This window comes from Callithrix jacchus, chromosome 11 (assembly GCF_049354715.1).
Source record: "Callithrix jacchus isolate 240 chromosome 11, calJac240_pri, whole genome shotgun sequence".
Classification (NCBI taxonomy): Eukaryota; Metazoa; Chordata; class Mammalia; order Primates; family Cebidae; genus Callithrix; species Callithrix jacchus.
The window spans coordinates 119,364,165-119,391,333 of record NC_133512.1 but is presented as its reverse complement, the minus strand read 5'-3'; the positions used below and the strand labels follow the sequence as shown (position 1 = coordinate 119,391,333).

Here is a 27,169-nt window from a genome sequence, read left to right as displayed (position 1 = left end):
CATCTGCAAAACAGATATGCTTCAGATTGTTGTGTGATTTAAATAAGGTAAGGGAAATGTTAGTAGTCTCCCTCATAGCAGGCACTTGATAAAGGACAGTCATTTTTCCTTTTGTTTACAGCAACACTTGTGACTAAGAAACACCAGATTTAAATCCAGAAGGCCTCTACCTGATTTCTAATTCTGCTACTTAACATTCTTGGTAGAGATAAGTGTTTTAGCACCTACCTTGTTTCAGATACTATGCTGGCTTTTATGTACTTAGGGGGTTTTTTGCTCCAAAAACCATCCATCCGAGGTCACCAGACTGCCTGAGGGAGAAGAGGGTTGAGGTGAGAGGGGAGGGAGTAAAGTGACCCATTCATCAGGATTCTATTTCCAATCCCCAAAACTATTTCCCCAGTTTTTCCAGAGGTGATAGTTGGAACACAATGTAACAACAGCTAGTACGCAGTCCTCTTTTATTGTGTTATACAGAGATTCCAGGAGCGAGTGAAAATGGCATCATCTCTTGCCAGAAGGCCACCAGCTAGCACTGGCTGGGAGTCGCATTACCACTTTCTTCTCCTCCGGACTGAAGTGCAAGATAGTCAATATGGCTGTGAGAGTCTGCTGGCGGCCCAGGGAGTCAGGTAAGGTCAAGAAGCGGTAGATGATGTTTTTGAGGTACTCCAGGTTGGCTCCCTCCCTGCTCTGGTCCCTGATGTTCTTTTCGATGTGGCTCTGCAGGGCTGCAACCTCCTCGCGATGCCGTTCGCCCTCCTCCAGCAGCCGATCCTGCAGCTGATGCACCTCGACCTCCAGCTTGTGCTTCTGCTTCCTCAGCGATGTGATCTCCACTTCCTTGCGGGCTAGCTGCTCAGCGTACAGAAAGAAAGTGGGCTCATTGGCCGCTGCAAGTTGTAATGCTTGGGTCAGGCTATCTGAGGATGATGTGTCAGCCACATCCCCAGGACCCCCACCGCCCACAGGACTCCTGCGTCCTGGCAGCCCAGAGGCCAAGGCCACAGAACGCAGTTGTTCCAGTTCCAAGTCCTTCTCAGCGAGCACAGCCAGGGCACGATCCCGCTGCTTGTGCAGCTCCTCCTCCAGTTTCAGTGTGCGATCCCTGAAGTCCAGCTGGCACCGCTCCAGCTCCTGCCGGTGGAGCTGCTGTAGCTGGGCCAGCTCCTGCTTCCAGTCCTCAGCCTCCTGCTGGTGTTGGTGCTCAAGCTCCTCGCAGGACAACCGCAGGGAGACATACTTCTCCTTTAGCTCTGCAAGCTGTTCCTGGGCTGCCTCCAGCTCCTTCCCCAGATTACCATCTTTGGTATTCTTACTTTTTAGGACCACCTGGGCCCTCATCTTGTACCTCTCAAACTCTTCCTTCAGTTGTTTCAGCTCCTGTTGGTAATAGAGTGCAGTAGCCTTCTCCCCATCAGCAGTCTCCGAGCTGGTCATTATCTCCAGGTCACAGAGCTTCTCCACATCCAGGGTCACCTGGCTTTTCCTGGCTGCAACCTGCAGCAGTCTCTTCAGCTTCTCCATTTTATCCTTCAGGACATTGACATCCAGACTAGACTCCTCTCCATGGCTGTCTAGAGGGGACCTGCTGGAGGCTGCTAGAGCCAGTGTCTTGTTCTCCAGGTCCAGCTGCAGAATACGCTCCTTCAGCTTCTGGATGGCCAGCTGGTCCTTCTGCTTGGCTTTCTCGTACGTGCCCAGCAGCTCCGACACCTCAGATATTTGATTCTCCAGGGCTGCCACCCTCTGTTCTTCCACCTGAGATTGCTGACGGAGTTGATCCTCTGCAAGAGCTGTCTGCAAAATAAGGGAAGAGAAATAATGCATCCACAAAAGCCCCACAGCAAACTTTGAGAAAGCAGGACAGGGGAGCAAAAGGGTCACAGGATTGGAATGGCCTGACAAGAATGGGAAATAGGGATTTTTCGGTTGATTCAGGAGCTAACAAAAGTTCCTATGACCTGCCTGGGTTCTGCAAGACATATTATACTAAAAAATATTAAGCACCTTGGCATATCTGCCATTCCATTCTGCTTTCCACCTAACTCACATATAATGTGTGTCACTGTTGTTTTTCAGGTGCTTCCTCAAATCTTAAGAAATCATACAAGATTTTTCCTTATCTAATATTCCTAGTAGTTCAAAACTGAGCTGGAGCTCCCTCACCACATTGGAAGGAAGCCCCCTTTCTCCACCAGAAAGGAGGCCTATTCTGGAAAATAGCATTTCTCCAGAATAGGCAAATCTTAAGTAAAGGCAATGACAAGAGGTTACTTCTGAGAAAATCCCCCTTTGCCTTCAGCCACCCTCCCTAGCGGCACATACCAACAGAAAATACACTACCTTTTACTGTACAGCTGCCACTATACTGCTTCATAGAACACAGCTGGTAAGATGCCAATGCCCAGAAGGGCAGGGCTGACTGGCTCCAACCCAGCCTACACTGAGAAGCTCCACATCCTCCTGGAAGCTTCTACGTCAACACCACATAAAACAGCACTTCCCGGGACTCACCAGTGGAACTTTTCAGGTAGCATCAAAAATGACAGTACAAACACTTAGCTCTCACTAGCAAAGGAGGAAAAAAACCCTAGTATTTCCCACTTCAGATCAATGACTATGTTTGAAAGAGAGGTGGATAATTACCTTTTTCATTTCCTGCTGTAACTGGGCCTGGAAATGGCCCTTAAGGCGGGCGGCCTCTTCCTGAAGTTCTTGCAGCCGGGGGTCTGGCTGATTCTTCTCATCTCGAATGGCCTGCAGTTCACTTTTCAGCTCCTCCACCTCACGGGTCAGCTGCTTGGTCTGAAGTTCAAATCCTTCCATCTGTTCAGCTGCATATGATCGTCCTGCCAGGGCTTCTCGGGTCTCTTCTAACCTAAGCTCCAAGTCCTGGCGCTGGGTCCTCTCCTCCTGCAGCAGCTTCTGGAGCTCACGCAGCATCAAGGCATGGTCACTCTGCTCTTGGGCCCGATCATGCTGCTGCGTGATAAGCCGGGCTTTGGTTTCTGCTATTTGCTCCTGCAGCCCCTTCAATTCTCCCTCCAGGCGAGCCCTCTCCTCCTCTGCCTTGTTATTGGCATCCTCTAAGTCCTGTTTCATCTTTTTCTTGTCAGCCAGGTAAGAAGCCTCCATGCGGGACTTCTCCTGAGTGACTGTGGCCAAAGAACTGGTCAAAGTAGCCAACTGAGTCTTCAGCTGGTGCAGTCTTTTGTCCACCTCCCCACCCGCAAATGGCCCATCCCCACTGCTACTGCTAACACCACTCTCTGACCCACTGGCCTCTTCGGACTTCGGAGGTGGTGGTCCACGGGCTGGTCTGTCATCTTCTATCCCAAACTCGCCCTTGGTGCTGGTGAGACTGGCTGCCGTATCCACGCTAGTGGCGGTCCCAGTGCTATCCTCACTGTGAGTGGAGCACCGGTCATCCACAAAGTCCGGAAAGGCGACGCCTGGAAGCTGGACACCTGCGAGGCCCACATCTGCCTCGTGGGATACCGACAGCACCTTGATGCTGGCCTCTAGCGCCTCTTTCTCCTTCAGCAGGCTTTTATAGGCACGGACCACATCCTTGAGCCGTGCCTGGTACTGGAAAAGCTGCTTTTTCTGCGTCTCTATAGTCTCCAGCAAGTCTTTCTTGCTCGGGCCGCCACCGAAATTCATAGCAAACTTCTCCATGAAGGTTCTGAACGGACTGCTCCACTTCAGCTTTCCAGTAGCCCAAGAGAGGGCTGCGAAGAGGCAGGCAAGGGCTTCAAGAAACAGCCAGCGGGCTGTCCGGCGGCGGGCCGCACACCTGCTGCACCCAGTTATCCCGGACCTAATGCGGATAGGCGGAACCTACAGACAAAAGTGCCCGCCTGGTCCCAAGCCCGGAGGGTGGGGCGGGTACTACCCTGGAGGCGGGGCGACGCTGGCACCAGAGGCGCGCTCGGCCAGGGCTCGTCCGCGCTGGCCCAGAAGCCGCTCCACACTCTCCGCTCTGTCCAGGCCACAGGAGCCCGGGCCGGCCCCGCTCGGCCCACGTCGGTCAGGTGCTCACGCAGAGCGGCGTCCCATCACGATTTCCTAACTACAACTGCCTGCCCACTACCGCGCTTCCGTGTCCGCTGGAAGTGACGTCAGCTAGGCGCCGCAAGCCCCGCCCCCAGTGGGCGCGAGTTAGGCGGAGCCCAGTCCGCCAGTGGGTGGGCGCGGCCTGTTGAAAACGCAGTAGGGTAGCGAGCGGCCAACAGGTTTGGGAAAGGAGAAACAAGCAAAGCCGAAAACATCAGAGTGGTCTGGGTTTTGTGAGAGCGCCTAAGCTTGACCTCGGGCTACGATCAGCGAGCGACAGAGGGCAACGTCGCACAGCGTTCTTAACAAACACCTAGGTGAACGACGCATCCAAGGATTTGGGGGCTCAGGTCCCATATCCCTAAAAGGCAACAATTAAAGACTTGCATATAGACCGCGAAAACTGGAGTACTCTAGCACAAGGCTTGGCACCTAGTAGGTATACAGCGTAATAGTCAGTACGCTTCCTTAGTTCTGCTGAGTTGATTCAACAAATATTTATGGAGGGCACTCTATAGCCGTGTCTATCCTGAGTGCCAGCTATGTACAAGGAGCGCACAAGAGTTTTGCTATTTCGTCTTCACGATAATTATTATAAGCACTATTTTCATTAGCACTATTTTACAAATAGGGGAACATGAGGCAAAAAGTTATACGTAACATGCCCAAGACCACAGAGCTAAGAAGTTTAGTTCTATCTGAATCAGTCTGATTCTCAACGTATTATGTGTTGTACCAGACGATAACACCATTAAGAGATACGACCTTGCTTTCAGGGAACTCACAATCTAGTGAGGAACTAGACATGCAAACATGTCCTGCTATAACACCGGTATGTATTGGTATATTCAAAGTGGTAGGAAAGTTAAGAGAGGAAAGAGGCCTGGCTCAATGAAGAATGGAAGGCTCTTGGGAATAATACTTTGGGATTTGAAGTATGAGTCCTGATTGTCCACCTAACCAGAGATCAGGGAAACCAGCATTCCAGGCAGGTGGGAAAAAAATGCAAAGACCTGTAGGGTATCAGAGTTTGACTCACCCAGAATGCATTCAAAAGTTTAGGGTATGTGAAGGAGGGGACAACAGAGGGGCTGGCATGAGAGGCAGGGACCCAACTTATGGCATTTAAATTTTATCTTGGGTGATAGTAAGGCCCTAATGGATTTTAATCTGAAAAGTGGAATGTCATCAAGGTTTGTATGACATGGTGGAGGGAACAAGGGGCAGGAGACCTGTGAAGAGACTCAGTCATGGGGAAGAGAAGGTAGTGACAACAGAGATGGAGACAAAAGAGGCTGATAAAAGAGCTAAACGTAGACTTGACCTAACTTGGTGACCACTAGTTGTTATTATGTTGGGACTCTCTAAAATGTACTCTTCAGCCTTGGAAAAGCCTTCTTACGGATGCACGTCTATGACTGAAGAGAAGAGGAAAGTCATGCGCTCACTCATTCCTGTTTCCCAAAGTCTGTGCTTGTTACAGACTTTGCAGGTAGGGATGGGGCAGGCCCTGGCGGTCTGTTCAGACCCCGTTTGTCGGTGGCCTAAATAACATCTAGCTGTATGATACATAACATTCACTCACATTTTCTCATCATTTTAATATTTACCATAACCCCTTAAGTTAGAACAAGTCTCCTTTTATAGATGATGAAATAACAGAAGAGTTATGAGGAGTGTTGAAGCCAAATCCTCAAGAAATGGCAGCATTAAGATTTGAACTAAAGCCTGAAACAGTACTGGCACATGGTGGGTGCTCAGTAAATATTTGCTAAAAAAAGTAAATGAATGAGTGAAGGTGTTTTTTAATTCCCAGCTCAGTTTACCTCGAGTCTATAAACAACTGATCCTAGAAGCCCACGGGGAATCCAGAGTAGGCACCTGCGCTTGCTCCACTGGAGTCTATTAGTCCAGTTCAACTGAACAAGCATTTGTTAGGCCTATATTAAATGCCTGGCATTGAGCCAGTCTCTCACAGAAGAATTTCGTTCCTATTTTGCTATTCTCCCCTCAGATGCTAAAATGAGGCAGGGAAACTACATGTGAAGCTCTTTGGGTGTAGGGAATCAAGATCCTCACAAAATCCTGAACGGATGTACAAGAATAAGCCAGGTCCACAAGTCTGTGGCAAAGTAGCCTGCGCCTGGGCTGAAAGGCGGGCCCGCAGGGCCATCCAGGCTAAGGTGGATTTCTCCAACAGCCCAGGAGTGGGTCTGCGACCACGACACCACGATTCCCAATTCTGCTGATTGGGAATCTATGAAGTAGGCGTTTTAAGGACCCACGGAAGCCAGCTAGCACTCGGGCACCTTCCTCTACCTCCGGCGCACTCCTCACAAGACCACCTACTACGCGCAAGACCCTCAGTGGAAGATGAGGGGGTAAAGGGAGAACTAAGACCCCTAAGCGCGGCTTCCGCTCCCCAAAGAAGAGTGGTGCACACGTTCAGTGCTGCTGATCCCCAAGAACTAAAACCGGAGCCGCTAGGGGCCTGGACCCAACAAACCAAAGTCCAGCGGCCGGCCACTGAAGATAGGGGCAGGGGCCGCTGCGGAGCGATGAAGCTTTTTCCTCAACCGCGCTCCGGCTGCCGCTTCGGCGGCCACAGGCCTGGCAGGCGCGCTAGAGACCCAGTCCCTTTCCCAAGTAAGCGCTGCGCGGGACCCAGGCCAGCCGCGGCGACTCGCAGTTTCGGATTCCTGCGGAGCCAGAGCCGGGGGGCGGGGCCGAGGGGCGGGGGCGGGGCCCGGGCGGGGGCGGGCCCACGGTGACGTCGGGCGGGCAGCGACGCGCGGAGGCGGCGGCGGAGCCTCCTCCTGCTGCTGCTGCGCCCCATCCCCCCGCGGCCGGCCAGTTCCAGCCCGCACCCCGCGTCGGTGCCCGCGCCCCCTCCCTGGGCCCCGCCATGGGCCTCACCGTGTCCGCGCTCTTTTCGCGGATCTTCGGAAAGAAGCAGATGCGGATTCTCATGGGTGAGGCAGATCAAGCGCGCGGCCCGGAGCGGGGCGCCGGCCCCGGCGCAGCCCTTCCGCCCCCGCGTCCCTCCAGCCCCGCTCACCTGGGTCTCTGGCCCCGGGTCACCCACCTCCTAACGCCCCGGGGCCTCTGCTTTCGAGTGGGTCCCGGTCTGCAGCCCCGACCCCAGGGCCTGACACCCGGAGCTGCGGGCCTGGGTGGGGTGAAGCTCCCTCCTCCCCAGCCCCGCTGGTAAGGGAGGATTCCGCCCTTGGAGACGACTTTTAAAAGGAGCTCGGCCTTCCTCCCGTGCCCCTTGCTTCCCAGCCCTCTCCCACTCTGCTCGCTCTTTGGAGTTGGCTCACGCCACCCGACTGCCCTCCAGGCCCTGAAGGTAGATAAAGACGCGCACCTGGAGGCACTCCCGCTCTCCGCCCCCGTCACCATCAGCTGTTGTGGCCTCTCCCTTTCCCTGGTCTCTAGGGGGCTCCCTCGCTCCCATCTCCATCCCTGTGCCCCTCTCCGTTGCAGTTGGCTTGGATGCGGCTGGCAAGACCACAATCCTGTACAAACTGAAGTTGGGGGAGATTGTCACCACCATCCCAACCATAGGTGAGCCCGGGGACGAAGCAGGGAGCGGGAGCGCCTCGGCGGGCCCTCTCGAGGTCTGCTCCCAGTTCTGCCACTTTTCTGGAGCTGACCCTGATATCAGATACAGCTATTTGAGAAGTGGGTCAGGGTATCTCTGCGTGGATACTGGAGGCGGGGTGGATGTGACCTAGCCCCGCCTTGTTGACCGCCAGTTCTGGGGTTCCCTTCCCCTGGGCCTTGATCATTGCCTTCTGGTTTGGTGTCCCTGCTGAGATCCAAGTAGTTTTAGTGAGTTCCTTTCCTTCAGGAGTTTTTCTCATATATATATTTTTTCCAATTATCTGCAGGCTTCAATGTAGAAACAGTGGAATATAAGAACATTTGTTTCACAGTCTGGGACGTGGGAGGCCAGGACAAGATTCGACCTCTGTGGCGGCACTACTTCCAGAACACTCAGGTGGAGTGTTGGGAGGGGACTCCCTAACCCCAGGAGAAACGGTGTTAGGGCTGGGAGAACAGAGTTGTTGGCCTAGGCTGGGCCCCCAGACCAAGGAAAAAACCCTTCCCCCCTTCAGCCCCTCTCTTTGGTTAACCTCTGCTCGTCTGCTCACCCTTCAGAACTTGCCTTAGTCTTCCTCACCTTGGACTTCTCATTAGAAGCGGGATTCTGGGACCCGGCTGCCTGATTTAGCCCTCACCACATATCTTTATTTTCTTGCACATCTTTAGATAAACTACTTCCTCCTCAGGGACAAAGGCTGTGTCCTTTGCAGTGGGGTGTCTAGTTTGTGCCAGGACTCCTGTAGAGCTTCTGTGGAGTTCCTTAAACTTCTGTAGAGTTTACTAGTTGAGAAGGATTGACAAAATTACAGATGGGAAGAAAAGAGAAAGGGCCACTCCACCGTGTGTCCCAGGCAGGAGTGATTGCTTCTCCGTCCTTCCTTCCTTCCTGCCCAGGGCCTCATCTTTGTGGTGGACAGTAATGACCGGGAGCGGGTCCAAGAATCTGCCGATGAACTCCAGAAGATGGTGAGTACCCAGAGCCCTGGGAACTGAGCCCTCAGCTTGGGGATAGAGTGATCTCTGTAGTTGTATAGAAGTCAGGGAGCCGCCCCCCACCCAAGCATTGAAGATCAGGAATATGAGTGAGTTTCTCTTTGTGGACAGACACATTGTGTACCTCACCATGTTTTGGATGGGACTAACTTTTTCTGTGCATTCTCATGTCTTTATTTATTTATTTATTTGTTTGTTTATTTTTTGAGACGGAGTTTTGCTCTTGTTGCCCAGGTCTGAGTGCAGTGGCACAATCTCAGCTCACTGCAACCTCCGCCCCAGGTTCAGGCGATTCTCCTGCCTCAGCCTCCCAAGTAGCTGGGATAACAGGCCCCTGCCAACATGCTTAGATAATTTTCGTATTTTTAGCAGAGACGGGGTTTCACCATGTTGGCCAGGCTGATCTTAAACTCCCGACCTCAGGTGATTCTGGCCTCCCAAAGTGCAGGGATTACAGGCATGAGCCACCACTCCCGGCCACATTCTCAATGTCTTTACATCGGAGTTTGAGAAGTTGTGGGGGAGTTGGGACTTAAATGTGGTAAAGAGAAACGTCTTATATTCTTGCCTTTTCTATTTGGAAATGTCATTTTGCTTAGGCAAGTACTCAAATTAGGAAAAGGTCTTTCTTTTCAGGACTTACGTACCAGGTGACCTCAAACTCATTTACAACTATGCCTTGTTTTCAGTGGCAGATTACACAATACTTTTTTCCAATAAAGATGCTAGGAGATAGAAAGGGAATTCCCCAACACAGTAGGGAATAGGAAGCCTGGGTCCCACCTTCTCTTCTCCCCTCTCAGCTGCAGGAGGATGAGCTGCGGGATGCGGTGTTGCTGGTGTTTGCCAATAAGCAGGACATGCCAAACGCCATGCCTGTGAGCGAGCTGACTGACAAGCTGGGGCTACAGCACTTGCGCAGCCGCACAGTAAGGGTCCTGCCCACCTGGTCTGAATCCTGCCTCTTTAGGGAAGCCACAGGCTGGGGAAGAATATAAAAACATCTCTTCTGTTCCTAGTTGCTGACCTCTTTCTTTTTTTCTCCCCACAGTGGTATGTCCAGGCCACCTGTGCCACCCAAGGCACAGGTCTGTACGATGGTCTGGACTGGCTGTCCCATGAGCTGTCAAAGCGCTAACCAGCCAGGGGCAGGCCCCTGATGCCCGGAAGCTCCTGCGTGCATCCCCGGGATGACCAGACTCCCGGACTCCTCAGGCAGTGCCCTTTCCTCCCACTCTTCCTCCCCCACAGCCACAGGCCTCTGCTCCTGCTCCTGCCTGCATGTTCTCTCTGTTGTTGGAGCCTGGAGCCTTGCTCCTGGGCACAGAGGGGTCCACTCTCCTGCCTGCTGGGACCTATGGAAGGGGCTTCCTGGCCAAGGCCCCCTCTTCCAGAGGAGGAGCAGGGATCTGGGTTTCCTTTTTTTTCTGTTTTGGGTATACCCTTGGGGCCAGGTTTGGGGGGGAAGGTGAGGGCTCCGGGTGGTGCTATAATGTGGCACTAGATATTGAGTAATAAATTTGCTGTGGTTTGTACCTGGTGTTGTCTATAGCCTGCAAACGGGAGGTTGGGTTACTGGGTACAAAAAGACAATGTGGGAGAGGATCAAAGCAGCTAAGGCTGCAGGGCGACCCCACCCACACACACCCTCGTGCAGCTCAGCTTCTCCTTCCTTATTCTTGGGATGGAAATACTGTGTGATTTTCAGTGGTGAAAATCTCACGCTTCCCTAGCTACAAGGAGCCTTTGCTGAAGATTACAGGATCTACCCTCATAGTTCCATGAACCACATAACTCTGCTTCCCATCATTCTCATAGCTACTTAGAGCAGTTCTTAATGTTTGCCTTCCACATTAAAATTTGAGGGGGAAAGAATGTATGTTAATACGAATCCCAAGATATATTTCAGAAAATGTGATTCGTCAAGACTAGTCTTATGCCCAACAATATGCACCTTTAAAATTACCCAGAGGATTCTGCTACTAATAGTCTATTACTGATATTTTACAAAACATGGGTGGGGTCTGGGGCTTATAGTTACTTGCTGCACACCACTGAGACTCTTGCTACTTGGGAAGACCCCACCTATGGGGAATAGGAAAGCAGGTGTAAGGAACCAGGGGTGGCTGGGCACCGTGGCTCATGCCTGTAATCCTAGCACTTTGGGAGGCTGAGGCAGGAGGAGTTCAAAACCAGCCTGGGCAACATGGCAAGACCCCATCTGTACAAAAAATAAATTAGCCGGGCATGGTGGGTGGGCCCAGCAGCTCAGGAGGCTGAGGTGGGAGGTTCACTTGAGTTTGGGAAATCAAGACTGCAGTCAACTGAGATGCACTCCAACCTGGCTAGCAGAGCAAGACCCTGTCTCAAAAACAGGAACCAGGGGTGGCCTATTCTCCAAGCGTGATTGACAGCCCATTTGCCCTTGGATCCTAGCCATGCTTAGGCAGAACTCATCATCACTTCTTTTTTCCTTTCTGTTTCTTTCATGTCATATTTTCCAAGTTCTGAGCTGGGTTTTCTCCTCAAGCTTTGCAGGAAGCGAGTCCCAGAGATTATCACTCAGAGACTCTTTGGAGGGAAAGGATATCCTTGCAGGCGCTCTGACTGCTCAGCCAGCTGTGCTACCCACCAGCAGTGCAGCTGGGGTTGAGGAGGGGTGCTTGGTGCTCTCTCTACCTAGGCCCTTCTTACCCAGGTCCTGAGCCAGCCTTCCTGATGAATATGAATAATTTGATGTCTGCTGATTAGGGTTTCCTCATACTCCCTGCAAAGAAGCATCTGGAACATTTTGGCCTCATCCTCCTAAGGTCCATAAAAGCTCATAAATTTTTCTTAGATATCTTGAACTTAATAAAATACTTCAGCTGCAAGGGAGCCAGGCAGAACCCACTTCCTTGGGAGGAAGGAGATTGATTTCTATCCTGTTACCAGAATGAGAAACAGAGGTAAAGAAAGGAAGGGACTTGCCTAAATTCACAGGTTGAAGTTCCAGATCCTGGTCTCAGCTCAGCCTAACTTGGTGCCCGGAGGGGAATAGGAAAGCAAACACCATAGGCTCTGGACGGGTCTTTTCTAGGCCATGGATTAATGCTGCTGACCCAGGGTCCTTTCCCCACTGCAGTGGGATAAGAGGCTGCCCTCACAGTCACAATGCTCCCGGGTCACAGAGGCGTTGGGTCCCAGGCCAGCCTCTGCCTGGGAAGTTCCCTTTGGGAACATCTGGTGGGTACTACAGGCCCTATGGCCTGTGGAACCTCCCTTCAGGGGAGAAGGCTGGGCCAGACGAGTCAACACCTGTGGCGTCGGCCCCATGGATGAGGTGGAGTGGATACACAGACATCCCAAGGCTGAGGACCTAAGGGTTGGGCTCATCAGCTGGGCAGGAACCTACCTCACCTTTAAGCCTTGCAAGAATACAATCACTGCAACGGCGAAGAGTTTGGGCAGGAGACAGGTGACAAAGCAAACGTGTACTAGAACCAGTTTTCTGAGTAGTGTGTGTGTGTGTGTGTGTGTGTGTGTGTGTGTGCGCGCGCGCACTTGCTTGTATATGAAAGCAAGTTGTACTCTCAACCTAATCACTTTCCTAGGCTCTGCCATTGCCAGGCCTGAGACTTTTCTACTCCAGGCTTTTGTTCACAGACCCCATTGCCCCATCTCCCACCTCTCAACTTATTTCACAAGGTGAAGCATCAGCCCTGGCCTTGCTGCCTTGTCCTGCTCTTACTGTTCCCTATTCCCCATCTCAGCTCAGGGCAGTTGTGTCATAAAGAGGAGAAGTGGAGAGCCCAGGTTGGAAAGCAGAATTGTGGGCATCCAGGGGAAGTTGGACCAGTGGAGCTACTGCAAAGCCTGTGTTTCTGTTCTGGTTGTGGTTTGAGAATGAGGAACTCCAGAAGCCCTAGCAGTGTCGGTCTTCATTTTAGAGAGGAATGTAGTCACCTCTGGGATGGGTGCCAGAGTGAGGCAGGGGCGAAGTTCTTCCTGTTATAACAAACTTGATCACAGCTGAACCAGACAATAGCATCTGAACTGTTCGTGCTCCCATCTTCATCCCTGGAGCCATGGCCTGCCTATAAGAGCTTTTGCTCCTGTCTTGCCATGCTAGGGAGGCAATCTTTGGGGATGGAGATATTGGCTAAGTGTGCTCTCTGAGGACAACAGTGAGGAAGAAAAAAGAAGCCTTAAACCAAAGCATTTCTTTAAAAATAAGGTATTGAACAGTGGGATTAAGAAGGGAGAGAGATTTACCTTCTGTCAGCTGAAGGAGGTGGACATCTAGAACTTCTCTTTGGATCTTGCCCTCTGGCTGCAGGGGTGGAAGGGCTCAGAGATCTTTTGATCAGGAGAGAGTGGGAAAGTGGAAAAGCTGACAGCAAGGAGACACCAGGGCTGATGTGGAAGGCGAGGTGGGTGGTGCTGATGAAGGTGCCGGGGTGATGCCAGCCGTGACTGTGGCAGGGCTCCTGAGTCTGGTATCTTGGTGATACTGATTTCCCTTTTCTCCCTCCTGATGCGTCCAGACCTGGGAGATTCTGGTGAGCAATGAGCATGAGACACAGGCCGTGGTACGACTAAAGAGTGTGCAGGGCCTCTATCTGCTGTGTGAGTGTGATGGCACTGTGTGTTATGGCCGCCCAAGGACCAGCCACCATGGGTGCTTCCTACTGCGTTTCCACCGGAACAGCAAGTGGACTCTCCAGTGCCTCATCTCAGGTCGTTATCTGGAGTCCAATGGCAAGGATGTGTTTTGCACTTCCCGGGTCCTCTCAGCTTACCACATGTGGACCCCCCGACCAGCCCTCCATGTCCACGTGATCCTCTACAGCCCCATCCACCGCTGCTATGCCCGGGCCGACCCCACTATGGGCCGCATCTGGGTGGACGCAGCAGTTCCCTGCCTGGAGGAATGTGGCTTCCTGTTGCATTTCCGAGATGGATGCTACCACCTGGAGACCTCTACACACCACTTCTTATCCCATGTAGACAGGCTGTTCTCCCAACCCTCATCACAGACAGCTTTTCACATGCAAGTGCGTCCTGGAGGACTTGTGGCACTGTGCGATGGAGAAGGAGGCGTGTTATATCCGCAGGGCACACATCTGTCTTTGGGCCTGGGCTGCAACCCTGTGAAGGGTGAGGAGTGGTTCATCCTACAGCACTGCCCAGTCTGGGTCAGCCTCAGGTCAAAGACTCGGCGGTTCATCTCAGTCATCTACGGCAAGTGCTGGGCCCAACACAGCGATGGAGGGAGGAAGGGGTGGCTGTTGAAAAGAGGAAAATGTGTTTGGGGTCAGCAAGGATTTTTGAATCTGCTAATAAGGAAGATCTTGGGGTCCCAAGTGGATATTTTGTACCATTGATTAGGACAGAAAAGCATGGGTATGGGATTTAGGAAAAAGTTCCCTGGGTCTTCTCCAGACCTGCCATGGTCCAACAGAAAGTGATGAACGTTGAGGAGGGAAAGAAGCCCCGGCTATAAAGCATGGATGAAGGGCTGAGAATGAGGGTGAGGCTTTTACTGACATGTGCTTCCTCTGCAGATGATGAGGTGTGTGCTGCTTCTGAGCGCTTAACCCCAATGTCCTTGTTCCAGTTTGAATGTGACAGTGAGAGCCCCACTGTGCAGCTTCGTTCAGCCAATGGCTACTACCTAGCCCAGGTGAGACCTTGGCTTTCTGAGCAAAAGAAACCTTAAGCTCTGAGCTCTCCCTCCCGATACTTCCTCCTCCTTTTTCTTCTTATTTTATTTATTTACTTATTTGTTTGTTTGTTTGTTTTGAGACGCAGTCTCACTCTGTTGCCAGCCTGGAGTGCAATGCCACCATCTCGGCTCACTGCAACCTCCGCCTCCCAGGTTCAAGTGATTCTCCTGCCTCAGCCTCCTCAGCAGCTGGGACTACAAGTGGGCACTACCATGCCCAGTTAATTTTTGTATTTTTAGTAGAGATGGGGTTTTACCATATTGGCCAGGCTGGTCTCAAACTCCTGACCTGGTGATCCGCCCGACTCGGCCTCCCAAAGTACTGGGATTAGAGGCGTGAACCACTGCACCCAGCCCTTCTCCTTTTTCAAGGCAAATGACCGGAGGATGATGTGGGCTGTGGAGGCACTTATCGATAAACATTCATTTTCGCCCAGTGGGGCCTCTTTCTTGCTTGTTTTTTTTCTTGAGATGGAGTCTCACTCTGTCACCCAGGCTGGAGTACAGTGGTGCGATCTCAGCTTGCTGCAACCTCTGCCTCCTGGATTCGAGCGATTCTCCTGCCTCAGCCTCCTGAGTAGCTGGGACTGCTAGTGCCTGCCACCACACTCAGCTAATTTTTGTGTTTTAGTAGAGACGAGGTTTCACCATATTGGCCAGGCTGGTCTCAAACTCCTTCCTGACCCTGTGATCCGCCCGCATCAGCCTCCCAAAGTGCTGGGATTACAGGTGTGAGCCACTGCACCCAGCCATGGGGCCTTTTTTTAAAAAAAAATAAAAGCAACTTTATTAAGGTATAATTTGAATGTATGTAAATCATATAATACACATATGTATAAATTATGTATATTATGTACATTTTATAAATAAAATGCACTCATTAAGTATAAAATTTGGTAAGTTTTGACAAATGTATCCATCCATGCAACCATGCCATAAACGTATCACAAGTGAGAGAATATTTCCAATACTGAAAAATTCCCTCTTGCTTCTTTGTTGTCAGTTCCCCTCCACCCTTGTGCTCCCTCTCCTGGCTACCACTGATCTGTGTTCTGTCTCTGTGAATTAGATTTGCCTACCTACCTTAGCACGTCTGATAAATGGAAACATACAGTATGTATGGTATATATGTTTCTTTTGCTTGGCACAATGTTTTTAAGATTCATCCGTAATGTTCATGTATCAGGAGTTCATTCCTTTTTATTGCTGAGTAGTATTCTATAATGCTGCTCATAAACATGATTTGTTTAATCTGTCCACTTGTTGATGAACACTTGGGTTGTTTCCAGTCCCGGCTGTTAGGAATAAAGTTGCTATAAGCATTCATGTACAAGTCTTTTTGTGAACGTACATTTTCATTTTTCTTGGGTAAATACATAGGAGTGGAATTACTAGGTTGTATGATAGATATGTGCTTAACTTTATAAGAAAATGTCAGTTTTCTAAAGTGACTGTACTATTTTACATTCTTGTCAAAAATGTATGAGGGTTCTAAGAATTCCATATTCTCACCAACGCTAAAGCTGGCTTTTGGATTATCTTATCTTTTGCATTTTAGGCATTCTATCGGGTTTGTAATTTATGGATTTAATTCACATTTACCTTATACTTAGTAATGTTTAGAATATTGTTTTTTTGTTTTGTTTTGTGTTTGTTTTTTTGAGATGGAGTCTCACTCTGTTGCCCAGGCTGGAGTGCAGTGGCATAATCTTGGCTCACCACAACCTCTGCCTCCCAGGTTCAGGTGATTCTCCTGCCTCAGCCTCCCGAGTAACTGGGACTACAAGCATGTGCCACCATGCCTGGCTAGTTTTTTGTATTTTTAGTAGAGACAGGTTTTCACTATGTTGGCCAGGCTGACCTTGAACTCCTGACCTTGTGATCTACCTGCCTAAGCCTCCCAAAGTCCTGGGATTACAGGTGTGAGCCATAGTGACCATTTTCATGTGCTCATTCGCCATTTGTACATCTCTGTTCAGATCTTTTGCCGTCTGTTACTGGGTTGTTTGTCTTATTAATGCATTATAAGAGTTCTTTATGTGTTCTAAATTCAAATCCTTTGCCAAACATATGTATTGCAAAAGTTTTCTCCCAACCTGGGGCTTGCCTTTTTGTTTGTTGAATGGGTCTTTTGAGAAGAAAGCTTTTAATTTCAGTGAAGTTCAGTTTGTCCATTTTTAAAATGGTTACTGCTTTTCTTGTCCCAATAAATCATTGCCAACTCCAAAGTTGCAAAGAACTTCTATTATGTTTTCTTCTACATCTTTCATAGTTTAGCTTTCACTTTTATGTCCGTGATCCGCTTCAAAATGATTTTGAAGTCAAGGCTGAGATTTATTTCTCTCCCTATGATATTCTAGCCTAGTTTTTATGCTGTCCTCTTGGATACAGCACAGACTTGGGGAAGGAGGAGAGCTGAGGCCACAGAACATTTTCCAAAAAGGTTCTTAAGGCATTAACTCTGGGAGCATGAAAAACGCTGGTGGGTGGGATGTGGGAAGAGGCTCTAGGAATAAAACTGGTGGGAAGAAAACTGAGATTGTCGGTCCTTACTCTTCATCTCTCTTCCTGACATGCTTTCCAGAGGTGCCACAGGGCAGTGATGGCTGATGGGTATCCCCTGGAGTCTGACACCTTCTTCCGAATGCACTGGAACTGTGGCAGGATCATCCTGCAGTCCTGCAGTGGGCGCTTCCTGGGCATTGCAACCAACGGTCTGCTGATGGCCAATGCCACCCTTCCAGGTGGGTGGAGCAGCCTTCCTGCCAGATGATTCCAAGTCAGGGAGACTTTTAGAGGGAGGTGGAATATGATTGTTAAAAAGAGCACTGGAGGCCAGGCGCAGTGGCTCATGCCTGTAATCCCAGCACTTTGGGAGGCCAAGGCAGGCGGATCATGAGGTCTGGAGTTCTAGACCAGCCTAACCAACATGGTGAAACCACGTCTCTACTAAAAATACAAAATTTAGCCAGGCATGGAGGTGTGCACCTGTAATCCCAGCTACTCAGGAGGCTGAGGCAGGAGAATCACTTGAACCCCGGAGGTGGAGGTTGCAGTGAGCCTTGATTGCACCACTGCACTCCAGCCTGGGCGACAGAGCGAGACTCCATCTCAACAACAACAACAACAAAGAGCACTGGAGTTGGGGTCAGAAGATTTGGGTCTGTACTCGCTCAGTCACTGAATTTTTGTCATCTCTTGAGCAAAGCATCTCCATGGACATTTCATTGTCTAACTCTGCGGTCTCACAGATTTTGCCATGAGGATTAAATACATCACACCTCAAAGGAAGGAAGAATATTAAAGGTTCTTGGGTTTTGCATGTGCTACGTACTCTCACAAACATTTCACAAGCACCTAGCGTAAGATCTGACATGTAGGTGTTCATTCAATGTTAAAATATTGACCACATCCTTCTGCAGTTAGTGTCCCCTGCTCCTACTTCACCTAGGAAAACAGAGGCAGCCCATCTAGATAACTCCTTCCCATTTCTTTCAGGCCCAAATGAGGAATTTGGGATTTTATTTGCCAACCGCCCCTTCCTCGTATTGCGAGGTCGTTATGGCTACGTGGGCTCCTCATCAGGCCATGACCTCGTACAGTGCAACCAGGATCAGCCTGACCCCATTCACCTACTACCCTGCCGACAGGGTATCTACCACTTCCAGGGTAAGTGACTCCTCTTCCCTGCCTGAGGGTTCACAGTCTAGCCCCTGCCTTAGCCCCAGCTCAGACTTCAGGGCCTGCAACTCAGAGCCTGCCACTAAGGGCCTGCTCATTATAAAAGGAGAAACAGGACCTCTGTCTATTTTCACACTTCAAAGCCCCAGAGTGGGTTGGCAAAACAGAAACCAGTGGAATCCTGTTGGCCCTCCTGCATTTCCATAGAAGGACTTGCCAATGCAGGCAGGATGGGGCAGCCAGGGGAAGGTGACATGCCTCCAAGAAGCCCCTCCGAGGCCAGGTTGCTGGCGGATTCCCCTATGCATGGCCTACCAACCTGAGTTCTTCCCTCTCCAGCACACGGGGGATCCTTCTGGTCAATAACATCCTTTGGCACCTTTCGTCCTTGGGGCAAGTTTGCCCTCAACTTCTGTATAGAGCTTCAGGGGAGCAACTTACTCACTGTACTGGCCCCCAATGGTTTCTACATGCGAGCTGACGAAAGCGGCACCCTGGTGGCAGACAGTGAAGACATTACCAAAGAGTGTATCTGGGAATTTTAGGTAAGGGAGAGAAAGAGGTAAGGGGCTAGGGGAGCAGAAGCCAAGGGGCAAGAGGAGAAGGGAGGTGGGGGGGGGGGCATATGATGGGAAGACCAGAATACACTCCCAGGCTGACTTCTGTTCCACGATTTGATCAACTCCAGACATTTATTCCAAATCTGTGCTATTCCTTGAGAGTTTATAAACCTAGGCTTGCTTGAGAGGGGAGATGGTTTTCCACTGCTATACCACACTGACATGCGGGCTTGCAAGCAAGCTTGGAGGGGACAGGGTGAGGTGTTCTTGTGTATCTCTCTCTTCATTAAAATGCAGAATTTCACCCTTTTTTCTTTTTCTTTTTTTTTTTTTTTTTTTTTTTTGAGACAGAATCCCACTCTATCACCCAGGCTGGAGTGCTGTGACATGATCTTGGCTCACTGCAACCTCTGCCTCCCGGGTTCAAGCAATTCTACTGCCTCAGTCTCCAGAGCAGCTTGGTTTACAGGCATGCGCCACCATGCCTGGCTAATTTTTTGTGTTTTTAGTACAAACGGGGTTTCACCATTTTGGCCAGGGTGGTCTTGAACTCCTGACCTCAAGTGAACTGCCTGCCTTGACCTCCCAAAGTGCTGGAATTACAAGCATGAGCAACCATGCCTGGCCATTTCACCCTATTTTTAAGGAAAACGAATGACTTTGATGACGTGTGTAGGTGAAGAAAAAGATGTGCTTTCTATCCTATCCACTTTCTATCGCTACCTCTTGGACCCCTGGGGCTCTTGATATTTGTTTCCAGCCCTGATCCCTCTCCTGACCTCTAATGTCACATCTCTCCAACCTCCTGGTAGACAGTCAACTTGACTTCTGTCCTGCCGGTTCCTCAAAATTAGCAGAGCTGATATCAGTCTGCTCACCTTCCCTTCCTAAGGCCATCCTGTTTTCCTGCCTTCCCCAGGGCCATCTTGGGCATTCTTTCCTCCCAAATGCCCAGGCTCAAGACCTCAGCACCATCTCTCCACCCTTTCTTTCACTTTCTTATCAAACCCTGCAAATTCTTCGGCTCTTCTTTAACAGTGCCTCTTGCCTGCTTGCTCCTTCTTGATTATCATTGCCCCCCACTTGGCTCCACTTTTCTCCAGAAGCACTGCTTCTAGGGCTCCCCTAAAGCATTTTCTGCTGCCAGATCCATCCATCCAATCTCATCTCCACACTGTTTGCTTTTGTAGCATGTACCCATCATTCCCTGTTCACACTCTTCAGGGCACCTCGTTGCTCTTAGTCCTGTCCCTTCCTAATGGACCTCACTTTCCTGGCTTATTGTGCAGAGCGCTTTCATCACACAGAACTGGAATCAAGAGCTATTAAGCTTCTTCCTGTAAGTTAACTTCACTACGTCCAGCTAATTTTTGTATTTTTAGTGGAGATGGGGTTTCACCAAGTTGGCCAGGATGATCTTGATATCTTGACCTCATGATCCGCCAGCCTCAGCCTCCCAAAGTGGAGGCTGAGGCAGAAGAATCGCTTGAACTTGGGGGTTGGAGGTTGCAGTGAACCAAGATTGCGCAACCGCACTCCAGCCTAGTGACAGTAAGCGAGGCTCTATTTTTTTTTTTTTTTTTTAAACAGAAAGAACTTCACATATATCTAGAGTGGATCCATCATCAAGAATGGGATAAATCACTTTATTCTCTTTCCTCTCACAGGATCTTACCAAGTATTCTAAAAACCAGAGATCAGCAAATGACTGACTTAATTGCTGACCATTTATATTTCCTCTTTCCTCTCCAGGTCAATGGGATGTCACCTACCAAAATCCAAATCCTCCAGGAAAGACAATTACACTAAACAGAACAGGAACCCCAGAGTCAAGATCGAAGAGAAGAATATCTGTTACAACTTTTCCTACCTAGTTTAGCAAAACACCTGTTTTATGCAACAATACATCACAACAGGCCACCCCAACATCCTTGTGTGCCTCTGACTCAGTATAGAGTAGGGATCTGGATGAGGGTGAAAATAGAGGCTCCAGGCTGCTCTAAGTGCTATCCAGGAGAGACCAAATGGGAAGCAGTTCTTCCACTGGTCCTCCCCTATCCCCGTCCAGAACTGCTAGACTTTTTCCAATGACCCTATTAGGAGCCAACATTGCCCTGAAGGGTTTAGAATCCAGTTATAACGTTAAATATCTTTTTGATTTAGAAAGAAGGAAAGATTGTTAATCCTGTGGGCACAGGATAATGTTAATAACACCTTATGCCTATATAGGCCACTTTACCTCCTCCTACCATGACTTATCTGACTTTCCTACCCATAATTACCTTTGATCCAGTGAAGTGGGCACTTCCTCCACCACTTCTTACCTTGTTTTTTTTTTTTTTGTTTGAGACAGACTCTCTCTCTCTGTCACTCAGGCTGGAGTGCAGTGGCGTGATCTAGACCCACTGCAACCTCTGCCTCCCATGTTCAAGCAGTTCTCCTGCATCAGCCTCCCAAGTACCTGGGATTACAGGCACCTGCCACCATACCCAGCTAACTTTTTTTTTTTTTTTTTTTTGGTATTTTTAGTAGAGAAGGGGTTTTGCCACATTGGCCAGCCTGGTCTCGAACTCCTGACCTCAGGTAATCCATCCGCCTCAGCCTCCCAAAGTGCTGGGATTACAGGCATGAGCCACTGCATCTGGCCGAATTCTTACCTTTTACAGGCAGCAAAAGTGATTTTCCAAGGTCTTATGATAATCACAACACAACTAGACTTCTGACTCAAATCTGACTCTAATTCTTTCAATCAAAGCAGTTTGCAAAATTTCTGTCATTCTTGCACTGTCTTTGTGATTTTGGCCTTTACCTACCTACTATCTGCCCTATTAATGTTTTTATTAACATAGATTCTTAATACCTCTACTGGAAAGGAATATTTTTATCACTATCATAAAATGAAAAACCAGAATCACTTACCATAAGTGAAAAATGACTATAAAAATAAATACAGGTATACCTCAGAGATATTGTGGATTCGGTTCCAGACCACTGTGGTAAAGCAAATATGGCAATAAAACAAGTCACACAAATTTTTTGGTTTCTCCAGACATATAAAAATTATTCTCACACCATACTGTAGTCTATTAAGTATGCAATAGCATTATGTCTTTAAAACAATGTACATACCTTAATTTTAAAATACTTTATGCTAAAATTTGCTAATGATTGGCTGGCCATGGTGGCTTACACCTGTAATCCCAGCACTTTGGGAGGCCGAGGCTGGAGGATCACTTGAGGTCAGCAGCTCAAAACCAGCCTGGCCAACATGGTTGAAACCCCGTCCCTACTAAGAATGCAAAAAAAATTAGCTGGGTGTGGTGGTGGCTTGCTAATGATCATTTGAACCTTCAGTGAGTCGTAATCTTTTTGCTGGTGGGTTTCCTTCATGAACTTTTCTTCTGCATCCACAATTTGCTAATAACTGTTTGGCATAAGAGGCTTCACTTTCCACCCATCTCAGCTCTCAGCAGGTCTTCCTCCCTAAGCTTCATCATTTCTAGTTTTTGCTTTAAGGTGAGAGACATGTGGCTGTCCTTTCTTGAACACTAAGAGAGAATTGTAGTGTTAATTGGCCTAATTTCAATATTATGTGTCTCAGGGAATAAGAAAGCCTGACGAGAGAGAGAGAAGTGGGAAGGGCCAGTCAGTAGAGCAGTCAGAACACATATCACATTTATCAATTCAGTTCACCATCTTATTATTTTTATTTTATTTTATTTATTTTATTTTGTTTGAGAAAGAGTCTCGCTCTGTCACCCAGACTTGAGTACAGTGGGGCAAACTTGGCTCACTGCAACCTCTGCCTCCTGGGTTCAAGGGATTGTCCTGCTTCAATCTCCCAAGTAGCTGGGATTACAGGCACACACCACCACACCCAGCTAATTTTTTTTTGTTTTTAGTAGAGGAGGGGTTTCACCATGTTGGCCAGATTGGTCTCGAACTCCTGACCTCAAGTGATCCACCTGCCTTGGCCTCTCAAAGTGCTAGGATTACAGATGTGAGCCACCGAGCCCCACCAAGTTCACTTATCTTATATGGACGTGAGTTGTGGCACCCCAAAACGATTACAATAGTAACACCAGAGATCATTAATCACAGATTACCATACCAGATAATAAAAATGAAAAAGTTTGAAATATTGCAAGAATTACCAAATTACCAAAATGTGACAGGGAGACACAAAGTGAGCACGTGCTGTTAGAAAAATGGTACCAATAGACTTGCCACAAACTTTGTTTGTTTAAAAAAAAAAGCAGTATCTGTGAAATGCACTAAAGCAAAGTCAAAGTGCACTAAAAAGAGGTGCACCTGTGGAATGAAAAATAAAGTGATAATATCAAATTCTAGTTAAGCTTTCTTTTCTTCCCTGCCCAAGGCTCAGAGCCTGTGATTCCTTTCCCTTTGCTAATAAAGGAGATGAACAACTTTCTTTTTTTTTTTTAGACAGAGTTGTGCTCTGCCTCCCAGGCTGGACTGCCATGGCACAATCTGAGCTCACTACAAACTTTGCCTCCTGGGTTCCAGCAATTCTCCTGCCTCAGCCTCCCGAGTAGCTGGGAGGGACCACAGGCACCTGCCACTACACCCAGCTAATTTTTGTATTTTTAGCGGAGACAGGGTTTCACCATGTTGGCCAGGCTGGTTTCAAACTCCTGACCTAAGTGATCTGCCCGCCTTGGCCTCTCAAAGTGCCAGGATTACAGGTGTGAGCCACCACTCTGGGCCAAGAGTTGTTATAGAGGCACCAAAGACTAGGACCAAAATGAAACTTTCTCCTTGTTACAACCAGAATTGAAAGGGAGTTGAAAAGGGAATAATTTTCTCACTTCTGACTCAGTATTATTTGAATCAGCATCCACACGCCTCCTAAAGTGTTCTTAAATACCAGCAGTGCTGCCTATTTCCCACTTTGGAAAATTTTCCCCATACCATAATGAGTGTCTGATTTTTAAATCTGTTGACAAGAGAAGGCCAAAACTGGAACGTGAGAGAGACTCAGTTTGGATAGAGGAAGACAACTTCATTTTTTGTAAGTATATCAGCCCTCAAGATATATAAAAGTTTTTTTTAAATTTCAGTCCAGTAATAGGTGAGTCAAATGAAAAGTGAGAATACTGGAGATCAGGGCATCTCCTTTCCTAGACAGTATTAAGAATATGCACTTGCTGGGTGCAGTGGCTCACGCCTGTAATCCTTGAGAGACCAGGGCAGGAGGATCACTTGAGCCCAGGAGTTTGAGACCAGCCTGGGCAACATAGTGAGACCTCATCTCTACTAAAAATACAAAAACATTAGCTGGGCATGGTGGTGTGTACCTGTAGGGAGGCTGAGGCAGGAAGATTGCTTGTGCCCGGAGGTCAAGGCTGCAGTGAGCTGAGCTTGTACCACTGCACTCCAACCTGGGCAAGAGAGAAATAACCTGTTTAAAGAAAAAAAAAGGCCACGTATGTGCAGTGGGATACGCTCTTCAGAGAGATAGGACCTTGGAGGTCATTTAATGCAGAATCTCTCCTCAGCATTCTAATCCCCACAACTACCTGCAGGGCATGTGCTTCAAGACTTTGAGCACTTACCTGAAACCACAGATAGTACCATGTCATACATACACTCCTTTTTCCTATGCATACACATCTAGGGTAAAGTTTAATTTATAAAATTAAGCACAGGAAGAAGTAAACATTAATAATAATAAAATAGAACAATTATGATAAATGCCATTATCACTACTCTTGCACTTTGGGGCTATTAATAAGTAAAATAAGGGTATGTGAACACAAGCACTGCAATGCCACAGTAGTTATCTGATAATCAAGACTGCTACTGACTAGTGAGCAGGTAGCATAGACAGCATGAAGATACAAGATGTCTCAAGCTACTCAAAATGACATGCAATTTAAAATCAATGAGTTGCTTATTTCTGGAATTTTCCATTTAATATTTTCAGATTGCAGTTAATGACAAGTAACTGAAACCCAAAAAACAAAACCATGGATGGGGTGAGGATACTGCACACATTCAGAGGCGTGAGCATGCATGTGCGCATGCGCGCACGCACCCACCGCCCCCCCCCCCACACATACACACACAAAATCTTATGCCATGTTCCCCACATGACCAACTGTCATGGGATCCTTGAGGTGTCACTTTTCCATCTGGAAACCTCTGTGGCTGGTGGTGCCTTTGCCTGAGTTTTGCTCATTCCACCCACTCTACCAGGCAGGCTGCACTCAGCTTGTGCTACTGGCCTGGATCCCACACCTGCCAAGAGCAAGCCAGGAGTGGAGCAGTGCAGGGGGAAGTGTGTGAACAAGCTGGGGGTCTAGCCACTGTGCACAATCAGGTGTGCCAGCTGTGGCGGGGCAGGCACTCCAGGTGCTGACAGGCCACGGCTCTGTGCAAGGCTTCAGCAGGACCACAAATGGCTTCCCCTGCAGGCACTGGGGAATGCAGTGGTGCCTGAGAGCTTGGAATGCCAGGAATCACAGGGCCCCAAAGAGAATGTCACAGTCATGGCTCGAGGAGCCCCTAGGTCGGGGCTTCCTGAAGGGTCACAGCTCTTTCTTTCTCATCACCCACAACGTGGTGAGTGGAGGGTTTGTTTCAGTTCTGTTCATGCTACAGCTCTTTCAGTCCTGCCATTTGGTGGATATAGAGTTTTTGCCCCATGTCCAGGAAGAATGAGGTATGTGGACAACTTGTGGGTGAGCGAGGCAGAGAGGAGTTTCATTGAGCAAAAGAACAGCTCTCAGGAGACTGGAAGTAGGTAGCCCCTTTCTGCTGGCAGGCCATTCCAACTAGTTGAGGAAACCTGAAGTGGGTAGCTCCTTCCTGTAGCTGGTAGTCCCAATGTCTCTGTGACTCTGACTGAGTCCTGGGGTTCTTATGGTCTTAGAAGGGAGGAGTGTGTGCTGACAGGTCCATGAGTGGCCATGGGCAGGCCTGGAAAAACCACCATCCAACTGACCAAAGGGTCATCAATGAAGTCCTCACTCTGGGAGTCTTCCTTCACCTGGCAGCCTGGTGAACTGGCAGCCTGGCCCCCAGGCTTCAGGCTGTTCCCGGCTTAAAGGTGGGGTTTCACTGGGAACTTACCCCTTTCCACCCAGGAACCCGTCTACCTCCCACTATCAACATGCTATCCATGGCACCTAGGCTGTTTGTGCTGAGGGGTGCCTGCAGGCCCACACCAAGATGCCCTCAGTCCTCTCCCCATGGCCTTTCTCCTGCACTCGTTGGCACCTAAAGTCTGGAGGGGGCCAAGGTGGTAGTAGGGCTGTGTGTCAGTGCTACCCAGAGCACACACACACCTAGCCAGGTTGCATAACCTCCTGGTGCAGCCACAACTTTGCTCCACACCACAGTGGGCTCCAGGAGTGGGGAGAAGCCAGGGAGTGGGAGCAGGCACTTCTGAGTCTGCAGGGCAGGGGCTTCCTGGGCCCCTGAGAGTGCAGGGATGCCTAGGTCTGCAGCTGGTAGCTGCAGCTGTGTCCAAAAGCACCGGGCTCCCACCCTGTCAACTTGGTCGGGGGTGTGGCTCGTGCCTGTTCCAGTTTCTGCTGTCCCCGTGGAGCACATAATCCCACTGTGCCTCCCCTTCTGCAGCCAGCATCTTCACAGCAGCTGCTCCAGATGGGCTGTCACTACTATCACAACCACGAGGCCTCAGCTGAGACAGCTCCTTCTGTGGCCTATGTCAGTCCTGTCGCTGAAGTGAATAGTGAATGCTTGTTCTTAGCCTTCACTGTGCAGATTGTCACCCCATAAAACCTCACCTATTTCTCAGGACTGTTCTGCCCAGCAGGGCCTCCAGCTTGAAGTAGAGAAGGCAAGGCAGGGGCAGGATGTGCTCTATTACCCTTGAAATTTCATTCTAGAGCTGTGCAGTCCCATAGTTCTGCAATGACTGAAATGCTCTATAGTCCTTAAAGGCCACATGTGACTATTGGGCATTTGAAATGTGGCTAGTGTAAGTGAGGAACTGCATTTTTTTTTTTTTAATGTGAATTACATTTAAATAGCCACATGTGGTTAGTGGCTACTTATTAAACAGCATGGCACAGTATTTGATAACAAAGAGACCTCTTGAAGGACATCTTCTGGATCAGTACCTATTCCAAAGAGGCGTAAACAAACCCCGCTACCAGCATTGCGCCGTCATCCATCCCCTGCCTTTGAAAAGGGAAAGAATTTGGAAGGATGAGAGCCTGTCCTCCTTTCTGAATATCCCCCTCTTCACCTCCTTTTTCCCATATTCCTCCCTTTCTCAAAGTCCTAAGACTTCTCAGGAAAAGCCTAGACCTTTATTTGAAGGGACAGAATTGAGAATATTTAGAACTTACTGCCAAAAGAACCAAGTAAACATGCCCCTGGAGCATGTATAAATAAAGCAGTTACAAATGGAAAGCAGAATATGAAGAATGGCACTTCACTCTGTTTGCTGCCATGACAAAAATACATATGCAATTAGGGAATGAATGTCTATTTTCCTAGATTAAGGAATTACAGTAAATTTTCTTAGATGTAGAAATGATACTGTGATTATATAAGACAAGTTTCT

At 49.0% G+C, this 27,169-nt stretch overlaps 4 protein-coding genes across 9 annotated transcripts in view; 2 read left to right on the top strand and 2 right to left on the bottom strand.

The window, feature by feature from the left end:
• The window catches only part of LOC128928470 (uncharacterized), a 124,920-nt gene extending 117,451 nt beyond the window's left edge, over nt 1-7,469 (bottom strand). For 4 of the 5 annotated variants that reach the window (XM_078343859.1, XM_078343858.1, XM_078343860.1 and 1 more), the window contains exon 1: nt 229-568. In XM_078343859.1, coding sequence (XP_078199985.1) covers nt 229-293 — 65 coding nt within the window. In that variant the 5' untranslated portion in view covers nt 294-568. Of the gene's footprint in view, nt 1-228; nt 569-7,426 lie in introns of those variants that run through there. The other variant, XM_078343857.1, reaches the window with a different exon arrangement.
• GCC1 (GRIP and coiled-coil domain containing 1) lies at nt 447-4,083 on the bottom strand. The gene is made up of 2 exons (XM_002752044.5): nt 2,650-4,083; nt 447-1,800 (listed from the first exon to the last, which is right to left on the bottom strand). The coding sequence occupies exons 1-2, from the start codon at nt 3,679-3,681 to the stop codon at nt 505-507; spliced, it is 2,328 nt and encodes a 775-aa protein (XP_002752090.1). The 5' UTR covers nt 3,682-4,083; the 3' UTR covers nt 447-504.
• Nucleotides 6,876-10,196, top strand: ARF5 (ARF GTPase 5). The gene is made up of 6 exons (XM_002752046.5): nt 6,876-7,031; nt 7,546-7,626; nt 7,953-8,062; nt 8,563-8,634; nt 9,465-9,590; nt 9,713-10,196. Exons 1-6 carry the CDS (start codon nt 6,965-6,967, stop codon nt 9,797-9,799), a joined length of 543 nt encoding a protein of 180 aa, XP_002752092.1. The 5' UTR covers nt 6,876-6,964; the 3' UTR covers nt 9,800-10,196.
• A 1,679-nt stretch (nt 10,197-11,875) lies between these two features.
• On the top strand, nt 11,876-21,640 carry FSCN3 (fascin actin-bundling protein 3). 2 transcript variants are annotated; one of them, XM_002752045.5, is made up of 7 exons: nt 11,876-12,118; nt 13,188-13,884; nt 14,208-14,326; nt 16,953-17,112; nt 17,867-18,037; nt 18,389-18,594; nt 20,362-21,638. In XM_002752045.5, exons 1-6 carry the CDS (start codon nt 11,975-11,977, stop codon nt 18,592-18,594), a joined length of 1,497 nt encoding a protein of 498 aa, XP_002752091.1. In that variant the 5' UTR covers nt 11,876-11,974; the 3' UTR covers nt 20,362-21,638. The 2 variants fall into 2 exon arrangements, with proteins under 2 accessions (XP_002752091.1, XP_035110719.1); XM_035254828.3 differs by lacking the exon at nt 11,876-12,118 and adding an exon at nt 12,682-12,877 and having other exon boundaries at nt 20,362-21,640.
• Nucleotides 21,641-27,169: the final 5,529 nt, after the last annotated feature.